Genomic DNA, 17,063 nt, shown 5'->3' on the forward strand with positions numbered 1-17,063 from the left:
AGAGTGATTATCATATTTCCAAACCCTACACATACCCCTGTACATTCTGCCATAAAGTACCCTCACTGAAGCCATTAAGAGCCCCTCATTTCTCAGATGCCACTTCAGGCATGTTATTTGCTGGGTAATAGGTACATTGAAGCCATCCTGCAATGCTGAGAGAGAAATTGATCTCAGCAGGCTGAGTGCAGGCTGGTGCTCATACAGGCTGCTCCACTCCCAGCAAATAATGCATCTGTGCTCATTCATGGCCCCGGGAGTAAAGCACCTGCACCATGATGTTTTCATTACCTGGGCAGGCAGTGCGGGTGTGCCTGGCGGGACTGAGGAGACTGGCAGGAGAGCTGGACCACTGTACTCAGTCCTCTGTGTCTCCTCCTCTCAGGTTCCCTTCCTCCACACAGTTTCTGGGGAAAAGATATCCTGGGATATTTTCTTACTCTTCGGCTAACCATTCTCTTTATAGCATCATTACTAATTCTGGCATGGATTTTCTTGGGAGGAGCATTTAGACTTGAATATCAACCATTGGATAGAAAGCTTTCAGCCTGTTGCTCAGTTACAACCTGAAGGCAGTAGTACCTTTTTGAGTCAGGTGCATATGATGTCATTTGAGTTATATGTTTTCAAAAAACTGTTGTAAGCAGTATTAATCACAGTGAATATCACAGATTGGATCATATGACCTAGTCCCAGTTAATGTAGAACTTTGTCTCAGGTGATATATTTATGTACTTAAATACATTCTTAGATTTTGAAGAGGTTATGGATATAATTGAAGCTGGTTATCTACTCTTGTATCTGTATTGATATTGTTTACCTTTGTGAACTAAATTTGGCACGGACTTTTTCACATTTTGAAAGTTCTCCAGGTTGATATGAGAGTTTCAAAGTGTATTACAAGTAGATCTCTGCCATTTTCAAAGTTGGCTACCTTTGGTTGGAGAAAGTAAAATGTTTAATGGTTTGGTTAGTTATATTAATATCTGATACCTAAAGTCTTTGCTAGTTATAACTTAATACATTAACCATGAAAGTCCATTGTTAATTTTTATTTTCTCTTTTTCTGTTAAAATGACTGTTCTCTGAAAACGTTAGAAAACCCTACCTACTAAGTGTCTGTATGACACTGTGCTCTGTTACAGATGTCATTCTGTACAACAGATAATCACAGTGTAACAATTGCAAACTTCCCCAGTTTTCATTCCCTTTCCCCCACATTTTCGCAGGTGGAGAGGTGGTCAAAATAGCCCAGCTGGCTTCCCTAGCAGGACCACCAAGTCGAGTGGCCCAGCCAGAGACCCCAGTGACACTGCAGTTCCAGGGGAACAAGTTCACCTTGTCCCACAGCCAGCTCCGGCAGCTCACGGCTGGCCAGCCCCTGCAACTCCAAGGTAACAGGTCGCTAACTTGGGTGACCATGCAGAGCTTATCCATGGCCCTGGGTGGTGGAGCCCACAGCCTGGAGCCACCCAGGTACCCTCTCCCCTGCAGCTGGGGCTGGCACGTTGTCAACCCTCTGTGTGAGTCTGGCCTGTAGGCATTGAGAGGAGGTGACACTTAAGCCACCTAGTTGATTGGTCCTTGGTACATATTAAATAGATTATAGTCATTTTTAAAATAAAATCTGCCTTTTGGGAAAAGCTCCCTATTTTTAAAATCAAAATAGAAATATTTGCTGCTTTCAGGTTTTAGTATGAGGTACATTGTCCTGAAAATACCAAAGCAATTTATGTAGAAGTTAATGCTTTTTCTAAATACAAATTCTACATTTTTACTTCCAGGCCTTCAGTTGTCCATGCAGTAACTCTTGGTGAGGAAGATGAGGGATGTGATCTGAGTGCCAGTTAACTGATCCTAGGTGATGATGTGGTAGCAGGTGAACCTTTCAGCTCCTCTCAGTGTAGGTTAGGGGTCAGAGGTGGGGTCTGTAGCAGCCCTGGCTGACCATCTCCCGGCACCTGTTGTTCTTGGCTCTTGGCAGCCAGTCTGGGAAGCTCTGAGGACGCTGGAGGGTCCCACAGGGTGGCAGAGTGAAGGCCTCCAAGGCCTGTAGCAGAGACTCCATTTAATTCAATCTATTTGCTTATTTCTCTGTTTTTTTGACCAAGAGGCAAGGCCACCCATTCACGTCTCTGGTGGGCTCTAGTTTTTGTGGAGCATGATGGGGAGATTCCTCCAGAGTGCATGACATTGGAAAGACTTAACCACACAGAAAGTTGAAAATGGCAAGGTCCTTAAATGGCAGCAGTAGAGCAGCATTTGGGTTTTTAGGTATTTCTTCATCCAGTCGGCAAGCACTGACATGTGGTCTTGGGGCTGGTTGCCCCAGACTTTGAGCATCCACGGGACAGACGCCAAGTGGGTGCCTATGTTGCCTGAAATCAGGAGTTGCAGGGAATAGACAACCTTTTTTTTTTTGACATTAAGCTAAATGACTTTGTTCCTTAGAGTTTCCATTCATTGTAGATGAACTATTTCCATTTTTCTCTAGGTAACTGAACTCTGTTGCTTTGTAGCAGGAAATTTGATTTTGGGTTTTCAGTTTATTGCCTAATTTTTGTGCATTTGGAAGCGAGTGTGGCTGTGACTTACGCCCCCACTGCAAAAACCTTATGTGATTGCAGGCAGCGTTCTGCAGATCGTCTCTGCCCCGGGCCAGTCCTACCTGCGGCCCCCTGGCCCTGTTGTGATGCAGACCATGTCTCCAGCTGGTGCCCTGAATGCGCTGGGAAGCAAGCCCCTGGCAGGCAGCCCTGCTCCCGTGACCCCACCAGGTAGACTGCCCTGAGCAGGACTTGGATGGAAGCTTCCTCCTGACCCCTGTGTCCCATGTTACGTGAGAGGCATTTCTGCTTTCTGATCATAGTGCCTCCAACCTTGAGTGTACTGCGGGTGTGTCTGGTTCCCAAAGATGGGCCGGTACTAGCTTTATTTTCTTTTCTGCTCTCAATATATTGGTTGGATCTAACCAGCCTCCACTTACTTTAGGTTTTTGTTCTGTTTCTGTTCTAATGAGACTTAAGAGTCACCAGAAATTTTGCTCCTTAGCATCATAGCTTAGAAGGTGTGGGAGTCTCCCCAGGCAGGTGCCAGGGCAGGCTTGGGTGCTTTTTCATCCGACCTGCTTCTAGCCAGCCTCCTGCTCAACCTGGACATGTCTTGTCTTGGGTGGCACCTGCCAAGGACATGGCAGGCCAGCGGGTTAGCGTGTGGAAGCAGCAGGGCTCCTCCTGATGCACTCAGCCCCTGGCCTGCTCTGTTGTGCTGAGGGGGCAGGCCTCTGCACACACTCCTATCAGACACCGCCAGCAGGCTGCCGGCAGTGGAGAGGTGGGGGCGCTCTGCACCCCAGCTGGGGCACATGGCTGCACCTGTAGTGCTCCTGTTGGCTGAGATTTCTCCCATCCTAGCACCAATGCCAGCACCCCTTCCTGCAGGGCCCCTGGTTGCCATGGCTGGCACCAGCGCCAGCCACTAGGTTCTGGTCACTTTGCCCCCTGAAGTGGCCCCACTCCGTCCTCAGATGCCTTTTTGAGCATGCTTGTGTACAGGTCTCTGTCAGGGGCAGCAGCCTACTTGGGATGCTGGGTCATGTTAGCCTGGCTGGTGTAAAGCTGACTCCTTGCCCACAGGGGAAGCTCTGAGGTGAGTGCTGTCCCAGGGCCCATGTGGCTGCTGCCCTGCCATGGGGGCAGGGGGTGACCATGGTATGAGCACAAGTCACCTTCCTTTGAGCCCACTGGGCCCTCAGCCAAGGAAAAGGCTTGGCTCCTAGTGGCCAGAGAGCAGGATGCTTTGCTGGAGTTGTAAATCATTTAGATTAGGGTTTACATGTTCCAGAAGCGTGTTGATTAAAGAGGGTGGTGTCCAGGGACCATGCTGGAGCTTTATTTTCTAACTCTTCACTTTGCATTTGTAGTTGGGGCGCCTGGTCGAGTGGCAGTCAATCCTCTGGCTGTAGGAGAACTGGGAATGGCCTCTAAACCAGCCTCTCCTGTTGGCGGACCAACCCAGGTACACTGTGGGCTATCCCTGAATGGCTTGGGGTGCCAGCGGGCTGTACCCCCATGCTCAGATGCTGCTTTTCAGAAGCTGCTTGTTATAGGGGCTGCTTGTGGCATCTTATGGCTTCTGTGAGGTACCATCAACTCATGTCTCCAGAAACACATGGTTTCTTTGACTTTCAAAACCTTGATTTTAAAAACAGATTTCCCAAAAAGATGAGATGGGGCTATGTGATGGCAAAGTCCCCTCTCCCATTTGTACTATTTTCCCACCCTTGTCAGGCTTCAGACCTTCTTGCTGGGTCTTGAGAAACGCTTCCCATGAGCAAGGAGGTGTGTCTGTTTTCCCTGCATAGAGCCAGACCTCCATGGCTGGGTGTGTGTGTCAGGTCAGTGGCTCTCAGTAACCTTTTTCATCACCGTTTTTGATAAAGGAGGAAAAGACCAGACTTTGGAAGGAGCGGCTGGACCAGATTTACTTCATTAACGAGCGGCGCTGTGCCCGTGCTCCAGTCTATGGTAGAGACCTGCTGGGTGCGTGCTCCATGGCCATCAGGGGACGGCTCCCTAGGCTTGGAGCTTTGGATGGCAGTCCTGGGCCAGAGGCCGGGCCAGCGAGCTGTTGCACATCACTCTCAGAGACTCCAAGGGACCTGGTTTTGACACTGACTCAACGCCAGGAATCCCTCCAGGATGTCATTGACAGGTGAGGCAGCTGGCGGGCACTGGTGCCCTTTCAGTGCTTCACTTCCCTGCTGAGCTGCACCCACAGCTTTCAGGGAGTTGGGAGGACATTTACCCTATGGGCGTAGTTCTTCCCTGTGCTGTCCTGGATGCTGCCTGTCCCAGGACAGTTCTGGATGAGTGCAGCAGGCCTGCATGCTTAGCTGGCGCCTTGCTCATTTGGGCATGGGGACAGACCACTGAGTTGTGGATGGCTTTCTCCATTCTGCTCTTTTAAAATAATATTTTACTAAAAATCATGTGAATGACTTAACGTTGCACCATGAGAAGTGTGTATTTCAGAGTTGGCCTCAGATAAGTTTCAAGAAGGGACAGAAGCTCATGTGCTGTGGGCACAGATCTTGGCTTACCCTCCGCCTGTCTGTGGCTCATTCACTGCTGTGACCTTCCTCTAGGTTCCCCTGACCACATGTTTTTCGTCCCATCTCTGTTCTCTTGGTGTTGCCAGGTGGCTGTTTCTAGTTCCTCCAGCTTTACAGTAGGAAACCCAGCCATGCTCCTGTGGCCTGCCTGGCTCAACTGTCAGAATGTACCTACTCTAGGTCTCAGATCAGAGAAAGGAATAAGGGAGGAAAGGGAAATGAGGCATGGTTCCCACATGGGAGCATGTGGCCTCTTCCCTCCAGGCTGTGTAGTTAGGGTATCAGCCTTAGGTACTATGTTCTCTCTTTAGATGCTGATCTCTTTCCTTCTTCTCTTCCTCTGTTTTAAAAAGTAGACTATTTTTACAGCAGTTTTAATACACAGCAAAATTGAGGGGAAGGTACAGAGACTTCCCATGTACCTCCTCATCACCTCCACACACCCTCCCCCACCATCAGCAGGCCCCACCAGAGGACACATCTGTTAAAATTGATGAACCAGTATTGACATGTCGTCATCACCCAGAGTCATGGTTTGTGTTAGGGTTCCCTCTTGGTGTTGAGCATTCTGTGGGTTTGGACAAACATGTAATGATACCTGTCTGCCACCACCGTATCAAACAGTGTAGGTCACTGCCCTCAAACCCCCTGTGCTCTGCCAGCTCATCCCTCCCCACGGTCTCCTGGTGGCCCCTGGTTGGCTTACTGTCTCTACCGTTGTGCCTTTTCCAACCTGTCATAGAGTTGGAACCCTAAAAGGCAGGATGAAGCCTTTTCAGATGGCTTCTTTTACTTTGTAATACTCATTTAAGGCTCCTCCATGTCTCTTCAGGCTTGTAGCCTATTTGTTTTTAATGCTGAATAATATTCCATTGTCTGGATAGACCACAGTTTACCCATCCACTTACTGAAGGACTTTCTGGTTGCTTTTGAGTTTTAACAACGATGCACGAAGCTGCTGTAAACGTCTGTGTGCAGGTTTTGTGTGGATATAATTTTCATCTTCTTGGGATAAATACCGAGGGGTACCATTACTGGACTGGATGGTAGGAGTATATTTACTTTTGTAGTAAATCACCAGGTTGGCTGCTCTGTTTTGCATCCCCACTGCAGTGAAATGCCCCTACCAGGGCCTGCCTCCTCACCAGTGCAGTGTGGGCAGGGCTGAAGTTGGCTGGTCCCACCCCATGAAGTGGCTCCTTGCTGACTTAATCTGCATTTCCCTGGTGGCACAGGATGCTGAGCGCCTTTTCAAATGTCTGTTTGCCAGCTTTGTATCTTTGTGAGGTGTTCAGGTCTTGGGCCATTATTTCAATCATGTTTTTGTTTCCTACTGTCAAGTTTTAAGGGCATTTTGTATATTTTGAGTAAGAGTACTGTATCAGATGTCTTCTGTAGATATCTCTCCCAATTTGTAGCTTGTCTTCTCATTCTCTTGACACTGTCTTCCATAGCGATTTTATCTAATTCTTTCATGGATCATGCTTTTGTAGGTGTATCTGAAAAGCCACCACCACACCCAAGGCCACTTAGGTTTTCTCCTGTTAACATTCTAGGAGTTTTATCATTTTGCATTTTATATTGAGATCTCTGATCAGTTTTGAGTTAATTTTTGTGGAAGGAATAGGTCTGTGACTGGATCCTTTTATTCCCCTCCATTTTTAAAATCCTGTATTATGGATGGTTTTCAAGTACATGCCTTAGATCCAGGTAGACCCACACAGTGGCCTTGGATGTCTGTTGCCTACTCCCTGCAGCTGCTGGCTGACAGCTGCTTGTTGCCTCTGGGCCCCATTACTCCCTTGAGCACAGAACACTTTGGGAACAGATTTTGGACTGACATGGCTTCCTTTAACAGTTCACTGTGCTCTGAAAAATACGGACTTGAAGTAGTCAGGATGCATTGTCACACCTGCAGATGAGCAGTGCTTTGGTGGCATCAAGTGCTGTCCAGTTTTTGACAGTCTCCAATTTTTTACTGTTCAGATCAGATCGCAGTGAAGTAGACACCTAGCAGTTGATGGAGTTACTTGTCTTCCAATCTGTGGGTTCTGCTTCTGTTTCTCCCTTTTTTTTCCCTTGCAGCTTATTTGTAGAAGTCTCATGGTTGTCCTGCAGAATCCCCACATAAGGTGTCATTTGACTTGTGGCTTTAAACACATTGTTCCCTGTATTGTCTGTAAATCATTAGATCTAGACACTTGGTTGAGCCCAGGCTTGCTATTTGGCTGTTTGCAAGAATAGGTGGTAGCGTGTTCTGTGTTGGGAAGCATGATGCCTGGCTGTCTCTCAGGTTCTTGTTCTGCATGTGAACGTCCAGTTGTTCTAGCCCCATTTGTTAAGAGGCTGTGCTTCCTGGACTCCTGTCAGACACTGGAGACTGCATTTGTGGGGGTCCCTGCTCTGTCTGTCCTCAAGCCTGCTGCTGCCCTGATCACTAGCTTTACAGTGAGTTGTGCTCAGAGGTGAGGCCTCCTCCTTTGTTCTTGTTCAGTATTATGTTCATTCTTCTGGTCTGTTGCCTCTTCAAATAAACTTTAGAGTCAGATTGTTGATATCTCAGAATAACCAGCTGGGGTTTGGGCTATGATTATGTTGAATTTCTAGATGAAGTTTGCAAGAACTGATGTCTTGACAGTGTCTAGTCTCCCTTTCTGTGGACGTGGAGTCTCTCCACTTATCTGGTTCTCTGAGGTTTCATTCATCAGCCATCTAGTGATAGATGGCTTTTCAGTTTACGTGCAGTTGGTAGCCCATTGTGTAAACTCAGCATGAGCTGAAGTCCAGAGTGAGGGCTTTTCTGGTGCAGGCTCTGTCTGGAGGCCTGGAGTGGGCATTGGGTTGGCGGTGAGGCTCACCTGAGCCACCATCATGCCGTTCCATGGGCCCCTCCTCCCAGGCCTTCTCCCCTCCTGGCAGTACAGTGGTTGTAGCTGCTCCAGGGTTCACAGTCTCCCCACCAACCATCCAGGAGACACAGCGCCCAGGTCTCAAAATTCCCATCTGACGACACGTTTCATATGGAACAGGCCGCCTCCACCCTGTCCTGTGGCCTGGTGGACCTTGCTGCCCTTTTCCATTGGGGTGGCCCTCGATGGCCAGGACTGGTGGCACCTGCTCTAGTGATTGCTGGGACAGACAGTGTGGGCCAGCCACCACATCACCCCGTGGTAACTGGAATTCATTCTGGAGAGTCGCTGTCAGAGGCCTCTGCCACACCCCTCAAGCCTTGGCACCAGCAGCCGAGGGCTGCCTGGTGAGGACACCATGGGTGCCATGTGATGGGTATCTTTCTGCTTCTCAGGGTGCTGTGTGTGATCCCTCCGGTGGTGGCTGCACCCCCATGCTTGTGGGTGGCAAGGCCACCATCCCTCTACAGCCACAGGATGAGGGCCTTTAGGCATCGCCTGGAGGACTACATGGCACCTTATGCACATCAGCTTCAGCGGGCAGCCGCCCCACGCTCTCTGCAGTTCCCTGAGCCCCGGCTGGTCCAGTTTGACTCAGGTACTGAGGGGCCCGTTGGCACAGTTTGGGGTCAGACCCGTGCACTGTGGGCTACAAGGGGCTCTTTGATGTTCCTTTCATAGGAAAGCTAGAAGCTTTGGCAATCTTACTTCAGAAGCTGAGGTCTGAAGGGCGCCGCGTGCTGATTCTGTCCCAGATGGTGCTCATGTTGGACATTTTAGAGATGTTCTTGGACTTCCACCATCTCACCTATGTGAGAATTGATGAGAACGCCAACCGTGAACAGCGACAGGTAAGGACAGCATCACCTGTGTTGTCCCCTGTGACCTGGTGTGCGAGCCCCGCTGCCAGCGTCTGCCTGGGTTTCTCAGTGTGGTGTCAGCCCAGAGCCGCCATGACCCTTACAGATGAAGGGAGAGTTCTTGGGCTTCAGCAAGGCTGAGCTCCGTCTCCGGTATTTTGTCATAAGTCTTGTTATTCGGGAAATGTGAGGCTAGTTGGAAATTTCAGGATCAGATTTGATGACCCAAAGCCATCACGGGCAGGGTTGTTGCACTGCAGGAGGTGCCATGTGGCATGATGGTCCAGGCTGATGTGCTGTTCAAACCGTGTGCCGTTTCATGAGTTGGGACAGCTTTCTAGGAGGCAGCTGGCAGTACGGTCATGAGCTTGCAGCTGGTGCACTTATGAATTAGCAGCTCACCTTGTACTGACCTTGAATAGCACCACTCCTGAGACCTACATACATGGTGATTCTTTGTACAAATGTTATCATAATCCCCAGTCAGAAATGGAGTGGATGTCCAGGACAAGAGTGGGTAAATGAGCTGTCTGTGTGCCATGGGTGTGGCCATGTGGTTAGCACACATCATCCCAGCATTCCACGGGTGGGATAACCAGTCAGCAGCAGCATCTCAGAGCGGAACTTGCATGGCAGCCTGTCCCAAAGGGCAACAGCAAGCTGTAGGTGCTGTTCCCTACTTCACATTATGCAGCACATACGGGACTTCTCACACTTGTGTACACATACAGAGAAGGGCTGGAACGAGATACTCTGTCTTTTCTAACAACTTTTCCTGGTGGTCATGTAACAAATTATACATATAGAACTTCTTGAAAGAAGAGCGTCGGTTGCCTGTAATGGTCTGTACTGGTGCTGACAGTCGCCCAAGAGGGTGTTCAGATGAGGCTATCCTGCACGTGCTTGTGCTGTGGGAGGGCCTGAGCCTGGTTTGTTTTCCTGCCCCCTCAGCCTATTTCAGGGGCTTCTGATGAGGAGGGCCCTGCCTTGCCTGGGGGTACATGTGGAAACACATTCCCCCGACAGTGAGACTGTCCTTGAGGGGCCTTCAGACTAAGGTGGGACCCGACCTTGATGCCCTTGTGCTGTTTAAATAGTTTCAGGTGAGTAAGTGAAAGGGTGCAGTGTGCTGAAGAGCCAGGTGAAATGCTATCGCAGGCCATGGGGATGCAGCCTCATCTAAGGAAACACATTGCAGTTCGGTTTCCAACCAATAAGCTTCAGAACAGTCAGAGGTTTCCCAGCATGTATTAGGAGTACCAACTCAAGGGCTTAATTTTGCCTTAGGAACTGATGAGGAGTTTCAACAGAGACAGGCGGATTTTCTGTGCCATTCTCTCGACTCACAGCCGTGCTACAGGCGTGAGCCTGGTAGAGGCAGACGCAGTGGTGTTCTATGACAACGACCTGAACCCCGTGATGGACGCCAAGGCACAGGAGTGGTGTGACAGGATTGGGAGGCGCCAGGACGTCCACATATATAGGTGAGGAGCACCAGGGTGCAGGCACAGCATGCTGCATGGAGGGCAATGATGGCTGCTGCTCCACGTGAATGTTTCTGCATGTTTTCTGCATTTTTCCTTAAGGTGGACTTACGTTCCTGCTGACTTATCTGCCCTTTCCTTACTCTTAACCTCTGCTGGGGACATAACTTGGTTTGGTGGATGTCATGATAGAGTTGGGTTACCTAGACATACTTGCTGTCCTACAAACATTTACCTTCTGGAACTCCTGAAGCTTGGAGGGTGACCCATATTTTAGGTTTCAACTATTATCAAAGATAAAGCTGCCTGTTAGTGAAATGGCTATGGAGAATTCAAACCTGTGTTCATTATCTTCAAGCACAAAAATTGTAACTGGCCAGGCACATGTCACCGAGGGCACAGAGGGGTGTTCATCTACTAGCACGACCCTTGCCCTCCTCGTGTGGCCTGCCACCTGGGACTAGGACCCAGCCAGTGCATGTGACCACCCTGTTTTCATCAAGACAGCAGTCCAGAAGCTTTATTACTATTTTTTTTATTATAAATACATTACTTTTTCATTGAAATAAAAGGAGAGAAGCTCATGGAGAAAAGCATCCTGCAGAGGTGGCCGCTAGAGACCCCGTGTCCTTCCAGATGCTTCTCTAGTTCACCAGGGCTCGTGGCTGGTCCTACCTGTGATCCCATTTTCTTTTGACAGTGTCTTAGGAGGGTATTTAACAGTGTCTTAGTGTATTTCTGTACTACTAAATATAAGCTTGGCATGTAATTCATATTGAATGAACAGTGTTTCCCCGTGGAGTCCCTTCGTTATTGTTGACCCTTTAGTGATTACTAACTAGAACTAGGAAGAGTATTTAATTCTCAGTAGCCACCGTCTGTAAACACTCCCGAGTGGTCCTAGCAGTAAAGGTGCAGGATGCATAAAAATCACTATGAGCTGGTGACAGGCTGGGAGATGGGCCACCACCACAGAAGTTGTGCTGTCCTTAGATAGGAAAACCTCAGTCTTAAAGATAGGATGTGTCCCCAAGTGATATTAAAATTTATCATGGGTGTGAGAGTGTATGTGTCTCATGCACGTACACACAGTTGGATAGATGGGTGTTAAAGTGCATTTGGAGTAGAAGGTAAGTGATAAGGAAAAGGGGGCAGGTGTGCTTGCCTGAGGCCCCTGAGGAGCCTGGGACCATCATGCACTGCAGAAGGATCATGCACTGCAGTGGGCAGTGCCAGGGACAGAGCCTCGAATGCACCGTGAGCAGTGAGGTGCTGGCCTGCTCGGGTGGCTGTGTTCCCAGGACTCCACTTATGTCGTGTGTTGTTTGTAGGCTTGTGAGTGGCAACTCCATTGAAGAGAAACTGTTGAAAAATGGGACCAAAGACTTGATCCGAGAGGTGGCCGCTCAGGGAAATGACTACTCCATGGCATTTCTGACACAGGTATGTTGAGTTCCCTGGTCCTGAGGGCTCAGGCTCAAGCCGGGCACGAAACTGGGCTTCATTTCAGTAGAGTGAGGGTGTTTCTGTGTTCAGCGGACCATCCAGGAGCTGTTTGAGGTGTACTCTCCCATGGACGATGCTGGCTTCCCAGTGAAAGCGGAGGAGTTTGTTGTCCTTTCTCAGGAACCTTCTGTCACAGAAACCATTGCACCCAAAATTGCAAGACCTTTTATAGAGGTAAGAGCAGCCCAGAGCTGCCCCTTGGTCCACCCTCTGCCTCACTCACCCCCATTTCCATTTCATGATTACCAGCTGTAAAGGAGTTTAGGGAGCACAGAGGGTTGCATGAGCTTCAGGTGATCCCTGCCCAGCTCAGAGGCCATCCCCAGCTTCCCCCCACAGCTACAGGGTGTCAGCCTGATGCTCGCTAGGCCTGCCTGTCCCCATGTCAACTGTCGCAGCCTCTGTCACAGCGTGGCTAACACCATCACACTCTGAGTGGGAGCCTGTGTGAGTGTGAAACGTGCAATGTGGCAGCCTGGAATGGCTCCCTCATCTATATGTGTTGAAATCTTAATGTTTTGGATGTATTGGGTTAAATTAAACTTTGCTTTTTCCATTTGTAGCGCAGGCTTTTAGATCACACACATGGTTTCCATGCTGCTGCTTTTGGGTGGCACTGCTATACAGACATGTTGCAGCCCTGTGGGCCCCCTCAGTGCTCACCCTGTCTAGAGCTGGGTGGTGGCCTCTCTTCCCCTCCTCGGCCCTCCTTTCTGGGCTTTTGACGTGGGAGGGGCCCTGTGTCCCTGCCTTGTCCCCTGCCGTCCTTGAACACCTTGTTCCCTGAGGGGCCCTCCCCACCCATGCCCCTGTCCTCACTGCAGCGGGGGCCCTCAGTGAGGAGGACTCACTGCCATTTATCTGTTCAGTCACTGGGAAGCGATAAATGCATGGCAGAGCCATCACGTCTCCTGTACCAGACCCTTGCTTCCTGATCAAAGACAAGCCACTGTCCACACGCTCTTATTTCTTCCCAGGAGGTTTCTATGGGTAACATCCTTACAGAGAATATCTTAATGGCTTTTGCACCAGGAAGGATAGATGCATCTACCTTGTTTTAAAAAAAAAAATAGGCTTTATGTACATGAGATTCAAAAGGAAACTCAAATAGCACAAAAAGATAGTAGGGAAAACAGATTCTGTCCCAGAGGTCACCACTCAGTGACTATCAACAATCTCACATGTATTCTGGAAAAAAGAGGTGTGGCATGAAGATGTGTGTGCACATGTGTGTGAGGAGTGTGAGCCTTGCTGTTTTTCTTAACACATCTTGTAGGTGCTCGTATGTCAGCCTGTAGATGCTTGCTTTGTTCTCTTTTGAGCAGCAGCGTCTCAGCACATGTATCCTGTGGAAGTGTCTCGCTGTGTCAGGCACTGTCCTAGGCAGTAGGGATACAGCGCTGAAAAAGACATCTCAGCCTCTGGGAGGCTTGCTTCTGTGAGGGAAGAGGCCACATGTCAGCGAGCACATGCCCAATGTGCACACCTTGTGGGGACGGGCATGGAGCAGCTGCCCAAGCAGGGAGTGTTGTGGGGGTGGCACAGATTGGGTCAGCAGAGGTCAGGTGGGGCCCAGGGTCCATATAGGTAAGGCCTGACCTGGGCATGTTATTTGAAACGACCACCTGCTGGCTCTGTGCTGAGATAAGATGGAGCTAGTTCATGGGCTGGGGCGGTAACACCGTCATAGGGCACATGCAGTCGTGGGGCGGTGCAGACAGCTGAAAGCCAGAAGGGCTGGAGGCTCTGGATGTGTGTGCCCCCATTGAGGGTAGCTGCCTCCCCAGGGTCCCACTGACATAAGTTGTCCCTGCTTAGCATCCATAGCTTCTGGCTGAAGGTGCTGGCGCAGCCATGCCCACCAGAGGAATCGTACATAAAAATTACCTTAAGTAAGAATTTTGTTGAAGTATGAAAACACACAGAAAAGTATACATGTTGTGCAGATTAGCTCGATAGATTTCCCCGAGGAAAAGCACCCAGGTGGCCAGCCCACCAGAACCACATCCCTTCTCACCACTCCCATCCCAAAGAGCTGCTCTCCCAGCAGTGTGGCTGTGGCTTTGCGGTCTGAGTGGAGTCTGCTGTGGGCCTGGCATCCCTCCCTACGTTCATGTGTTCCCATCGTCTGGCGACATGCTGCTGTAGGGTGGCCACGGTTTCTTTACAGGGCCGCTGCCTGTGGACATGATGGGATCATGCAGCTGTTTTCTCCATGTGTCTGGATAGACATGTGTTTATTTGTGCTAACCTGTGCCTTGGGCTGGAGTCCCGGGCATCAGGTGAGCTCATGTTTGACTTAACAAGGCTGCCAGAGAGTTTTCTGAAGGGGCTGTGCTGGTGGTGCCAGAGTGCCTGGCAGGCACATGATAGTGTGAGGTTTAATTTGTATGTGGCTTTGGCTGATGGATCTGCCCCTCTGTGTACCCACGCTCAGTGTGGGTACCTCTGCCCATGATGGTTCTTTTCTGGCTTTTCCAGGTTGTCTCTGTCTTAGTGACTTATTGGTTGGCGTTCTTCATATATTGTTGGACATGTGCAGAGTGTCTCTCCCACCCTGCGGTGTGCCTTTTTAATGCTGTCTGCCAATGAGCAGAAAGAAGCTTTCGATCCTTGTGCCATCCTTATCATGTGGTTGGTGCTTTGTGCCCTGCTGAGGAGAGGCGCCCTGTACCCTGCTGCTGCCAAGATGTTCTCCTTTATTCTTGTCTGGATATGTCAGTGTTGTGTTCTTCATAGGTAGATGTATAGTCTATTTGGAAATAATTTCTACATGTGGTGTGAGGTAAGGGTATGTTTCAGACTTTGCAAATTGTGCCAAATTGTCCTGGAAAGAGGTTGTACCAGGGCATAGCTGATAGCTCTAACCAGAAACTCTTTATCCTCAATGTTGTCTCCACATCCTCCAGCACCTGCCAGGTAGGTGTGTGCTCCTGGCCGTAACTTGCCTCTGTTAGGCTGTGATGACATGCGGACTACCTTGCTTGTCTGGTTGTAGGCACCATGCTGTCGGAGGACATGGCTCTGGCCGCTGTGATGGGTCACTGGTCCTGTCTGTGCTGTGGACAGTGGCCTCTGCCTCCTGCATCACAGAGAACTGTCCTCGTTGGTCAGACTCAGACTAGCCATGCTGGCAGGGACTGCTCTGTCCTCAGGGCCTGGGCCCTCTGTTGTGTGTGCCAGTGAAGTGGCTTTGGTCATCCCGGTCTCTCACGGCAGTGAGTTTCTTAGGTATTCTCTGCCCCTCAGAGCTGGCTTTCCATGTCGGAGGTGACACGAGGATGGGCATGTCCCCTTGGGGCTAGTGTGCAGTGGGTCATCCAGTTAGCTTCTTTTGCACAGCCCTATTCAAACCCCCTTGATAAACACATGCCCTGGTACTGTGGACATGTGATCTTTCAGGCCCTCAAGAGCATTGAGTATCTGGAGGAGGACCTACAAAAACCTGTGGAGGAAGCTGCACCAGAGTCACCAGGCATGGACCATCTACAGTGGGAGGAGACATCATCACAGCGTGAGGAATTAGCTGACTTCATGGAGCAGGTATGGGCGTTTGCTCTTTTGTGCTCAACTTTTGTTTCTTTATACATAAATATTTGAGACATTAGACCCTTTTAGGAAATAGCTCATGTTTACTCTGATCAAGATGGTCACTTTTTTTTTTTTGTAATTATTAGAGCTAGTTTTTCAATTACTTTTTTTTTTCTCCTTGGTTTCATTTTTTTTTTTTATTTTTTTTTTATTTTTTATTTTGTTATCATTAATCTACAATTACATGAAGAACATTATGTTTACTAGGGTCCCCCCTTCATCAAATCCCCCCCACAAACCCCATTTACAGTCACTGTCCATCAGCATAGTAAGATGTTGTAGAATCACTACTTGTCTTCTCTGTTGCACAGCCCTCCCCATTCCTCCCCCGCACATTATACATACTAATCATAATACCCCCTTCAAGATGGTTACTTTTGATTCAGGTATTGGTGGGAGGTGTTAACCTGCTCTTAACACTATTCAAAAAGTGTGTTTTGAAACAGCTCACGCCTATTGAGAGGTATGCTCTGAACTACCTGGAATTGTTCCACACCTCCCTTGATCCAGACAGAGGGAGGAACAATGAGGTAAGAGTGGGCTTCTGGCTGTCCTAATCCTTCATGTTAATTTGGTTTGAAGCAAATGTGACTCGCCCAGAGTTCGTAGGAACCAAACCCACCAGTACAGAAACCACTGAAAGTGGGAAGTCTCAGAAAACCCTGAGTGGGCAATTTTTATTCAAAACAGCTCAATAGAGGCTTGTGTGTTAGGGTCCAGAAATGTCAGCATAGATGGGGCGGGGCTCACTGGTGATACCCCACAGCTTCTCTGTCTGCATTTGGCCACTGCACTGGAAGGGAGGTGGCGGGTGTAACCAGGGAACTCCCGAGGTACGAATGGCACCTGATGGGCTTTCCCATGCTCTGCCTGCCAGGACGCCGTGCTGACCGCTGTGACTGAGTGGGAGGCACAGAATGCACGAAGCCAGCGGGAGCGGGCGGCCCAGGCGCGGCAGGAGCATGAGCAGGAACAGTTGCTCACCTACACGCGGGAGGATGCCTACAGTGCGGTATGGCCCTGCAGAGGCCCTGTCTGCACCCCACAAAAGCCAGTGTGGGATTTGTGCGCAACTAGAGCTTTATAGGCATCTGCAGGCTTTTTCCTGAGAATTGCCAGTAGTGACTAAGGCACATCTTACAAATAGTCTTATCAACAGTGACATCTGTCACCCTCACTTTGGAGACTTAATGGGTAGGAAGGCATGTAATTGGTGGCTTACAGCATGAACCCAAGGCTGTGTCCTACTGAAAACATCTCTTTTCTGCAGGAGTTCGTCTGTGAGGGTGCTGATGGGCAGGTGGAAGTCATGCCGGTGAGTGCCTGCTTCCTGCGCGTGCTGCCACCTCTAGGCAACGTGCAGCTCACTCCTTCTCCCTTCTCCATGCAGCTCTGGACCCCGCCCACACCCCCCCAGGACGACAATGACCTCTACATCGACTCAGTCATGTGCCTCATGTATGAAACCACTCCCATCCCAGAGTCCAAGCTGCCGCCTGTGTTTGTGAGGAAGGAACGCCGGCGGCACAAGACAGACCCCTCAGGTGCCTCCCTTTACCCACAGTGGTCTGGCCCTGAGTGTGGGGTGGGGCACCTGCTT

The 17,063-nt window shown here is 49.6% G+C and overlaps 1 protein-coding gene and 1 non-coding gene across 28 annotated transcripts in view; both read left to right on the forward strand.

Moving 5' to 3' along the window:
• EP400 (E1A binding protein p400) overlaps nt 1-17,063 on the forward strand; it is a 101,787-nt gene that overhangs the window by 62,274 nt on the left and 22,450 nt on the right. For all 27 annotated transcript variants that reach the window (XM_037014117.2, XM_037014119.2, XM_037014118.2 and 24 more), the window contains 14 exons: nt 1,230-1,394; nt 2,628-2,777; nt 3,923-4,017; nt 4,442-4,713; nt 8,418-8,620; nt 8,704-8,873; nt 10,170-10,366; nt 11,698-11,809; nt 11,903-12,046; nt 15,275-15,415; nt 15,910-15,993; nt 16,341-16,475; nt 16,734-16,778; nt 16,854-17,007. In XM_037014117.2, the coding sequence (XP_036870012.2) occupies nt 1,230-1,394; nt 2,628-2,777; nt 3,923-4,017; nt 4,442-4,713; nt 8,418-8,620; nt 8,704-8,873; nt 10,170-10,366; nt 11,698-11,809; nt 11,903-12,046; nt 15,275-15,415; nt 15,910-15,993; nt 16,341-16,475; nt 16,734-16,778; nt 16,854-17,007 (2,067 nt within the window). The remainder of the gene's footprint in view (nt 1-1,229; nt 1,395-2,627; nt 2,778-3,922; nt 4,018-4,441; nt 4,714-8,417; nt 8,621-8,703; nt 8,874-10,169; nt 10,367-11,697; nt 11,810-11,902; nt 12,047-15,274; nt 15,416-15,909; nt 15,994-16,340; nt 16,476-16,733; nt 16,779-16,853; nt 17,008-17,063) is intronic.
• On the forward strand, nt 9,825-9,948 carry LOC118971713 (small nucleolar RNA SNORA49). The gene has a single exon (XR_005060303.1). It is a non-coding gene; the product is annotated as a small nucleolar RNA SNORA49 (small nucleolar RNA).

Source organism: Manis javanica, chromosome 15 (genome assembly GCF_040802235.1).
Source record: "Manis javanica isolate MJ-LG chromosome 15, MJ_LKY, whole genome shotgun sequence".
NCBI classification, from domain to species: Eukaryota; Metazoa; Chordata; class Mammalia; order Pholidota; family Manidae; genus Manis; species Manis javanica.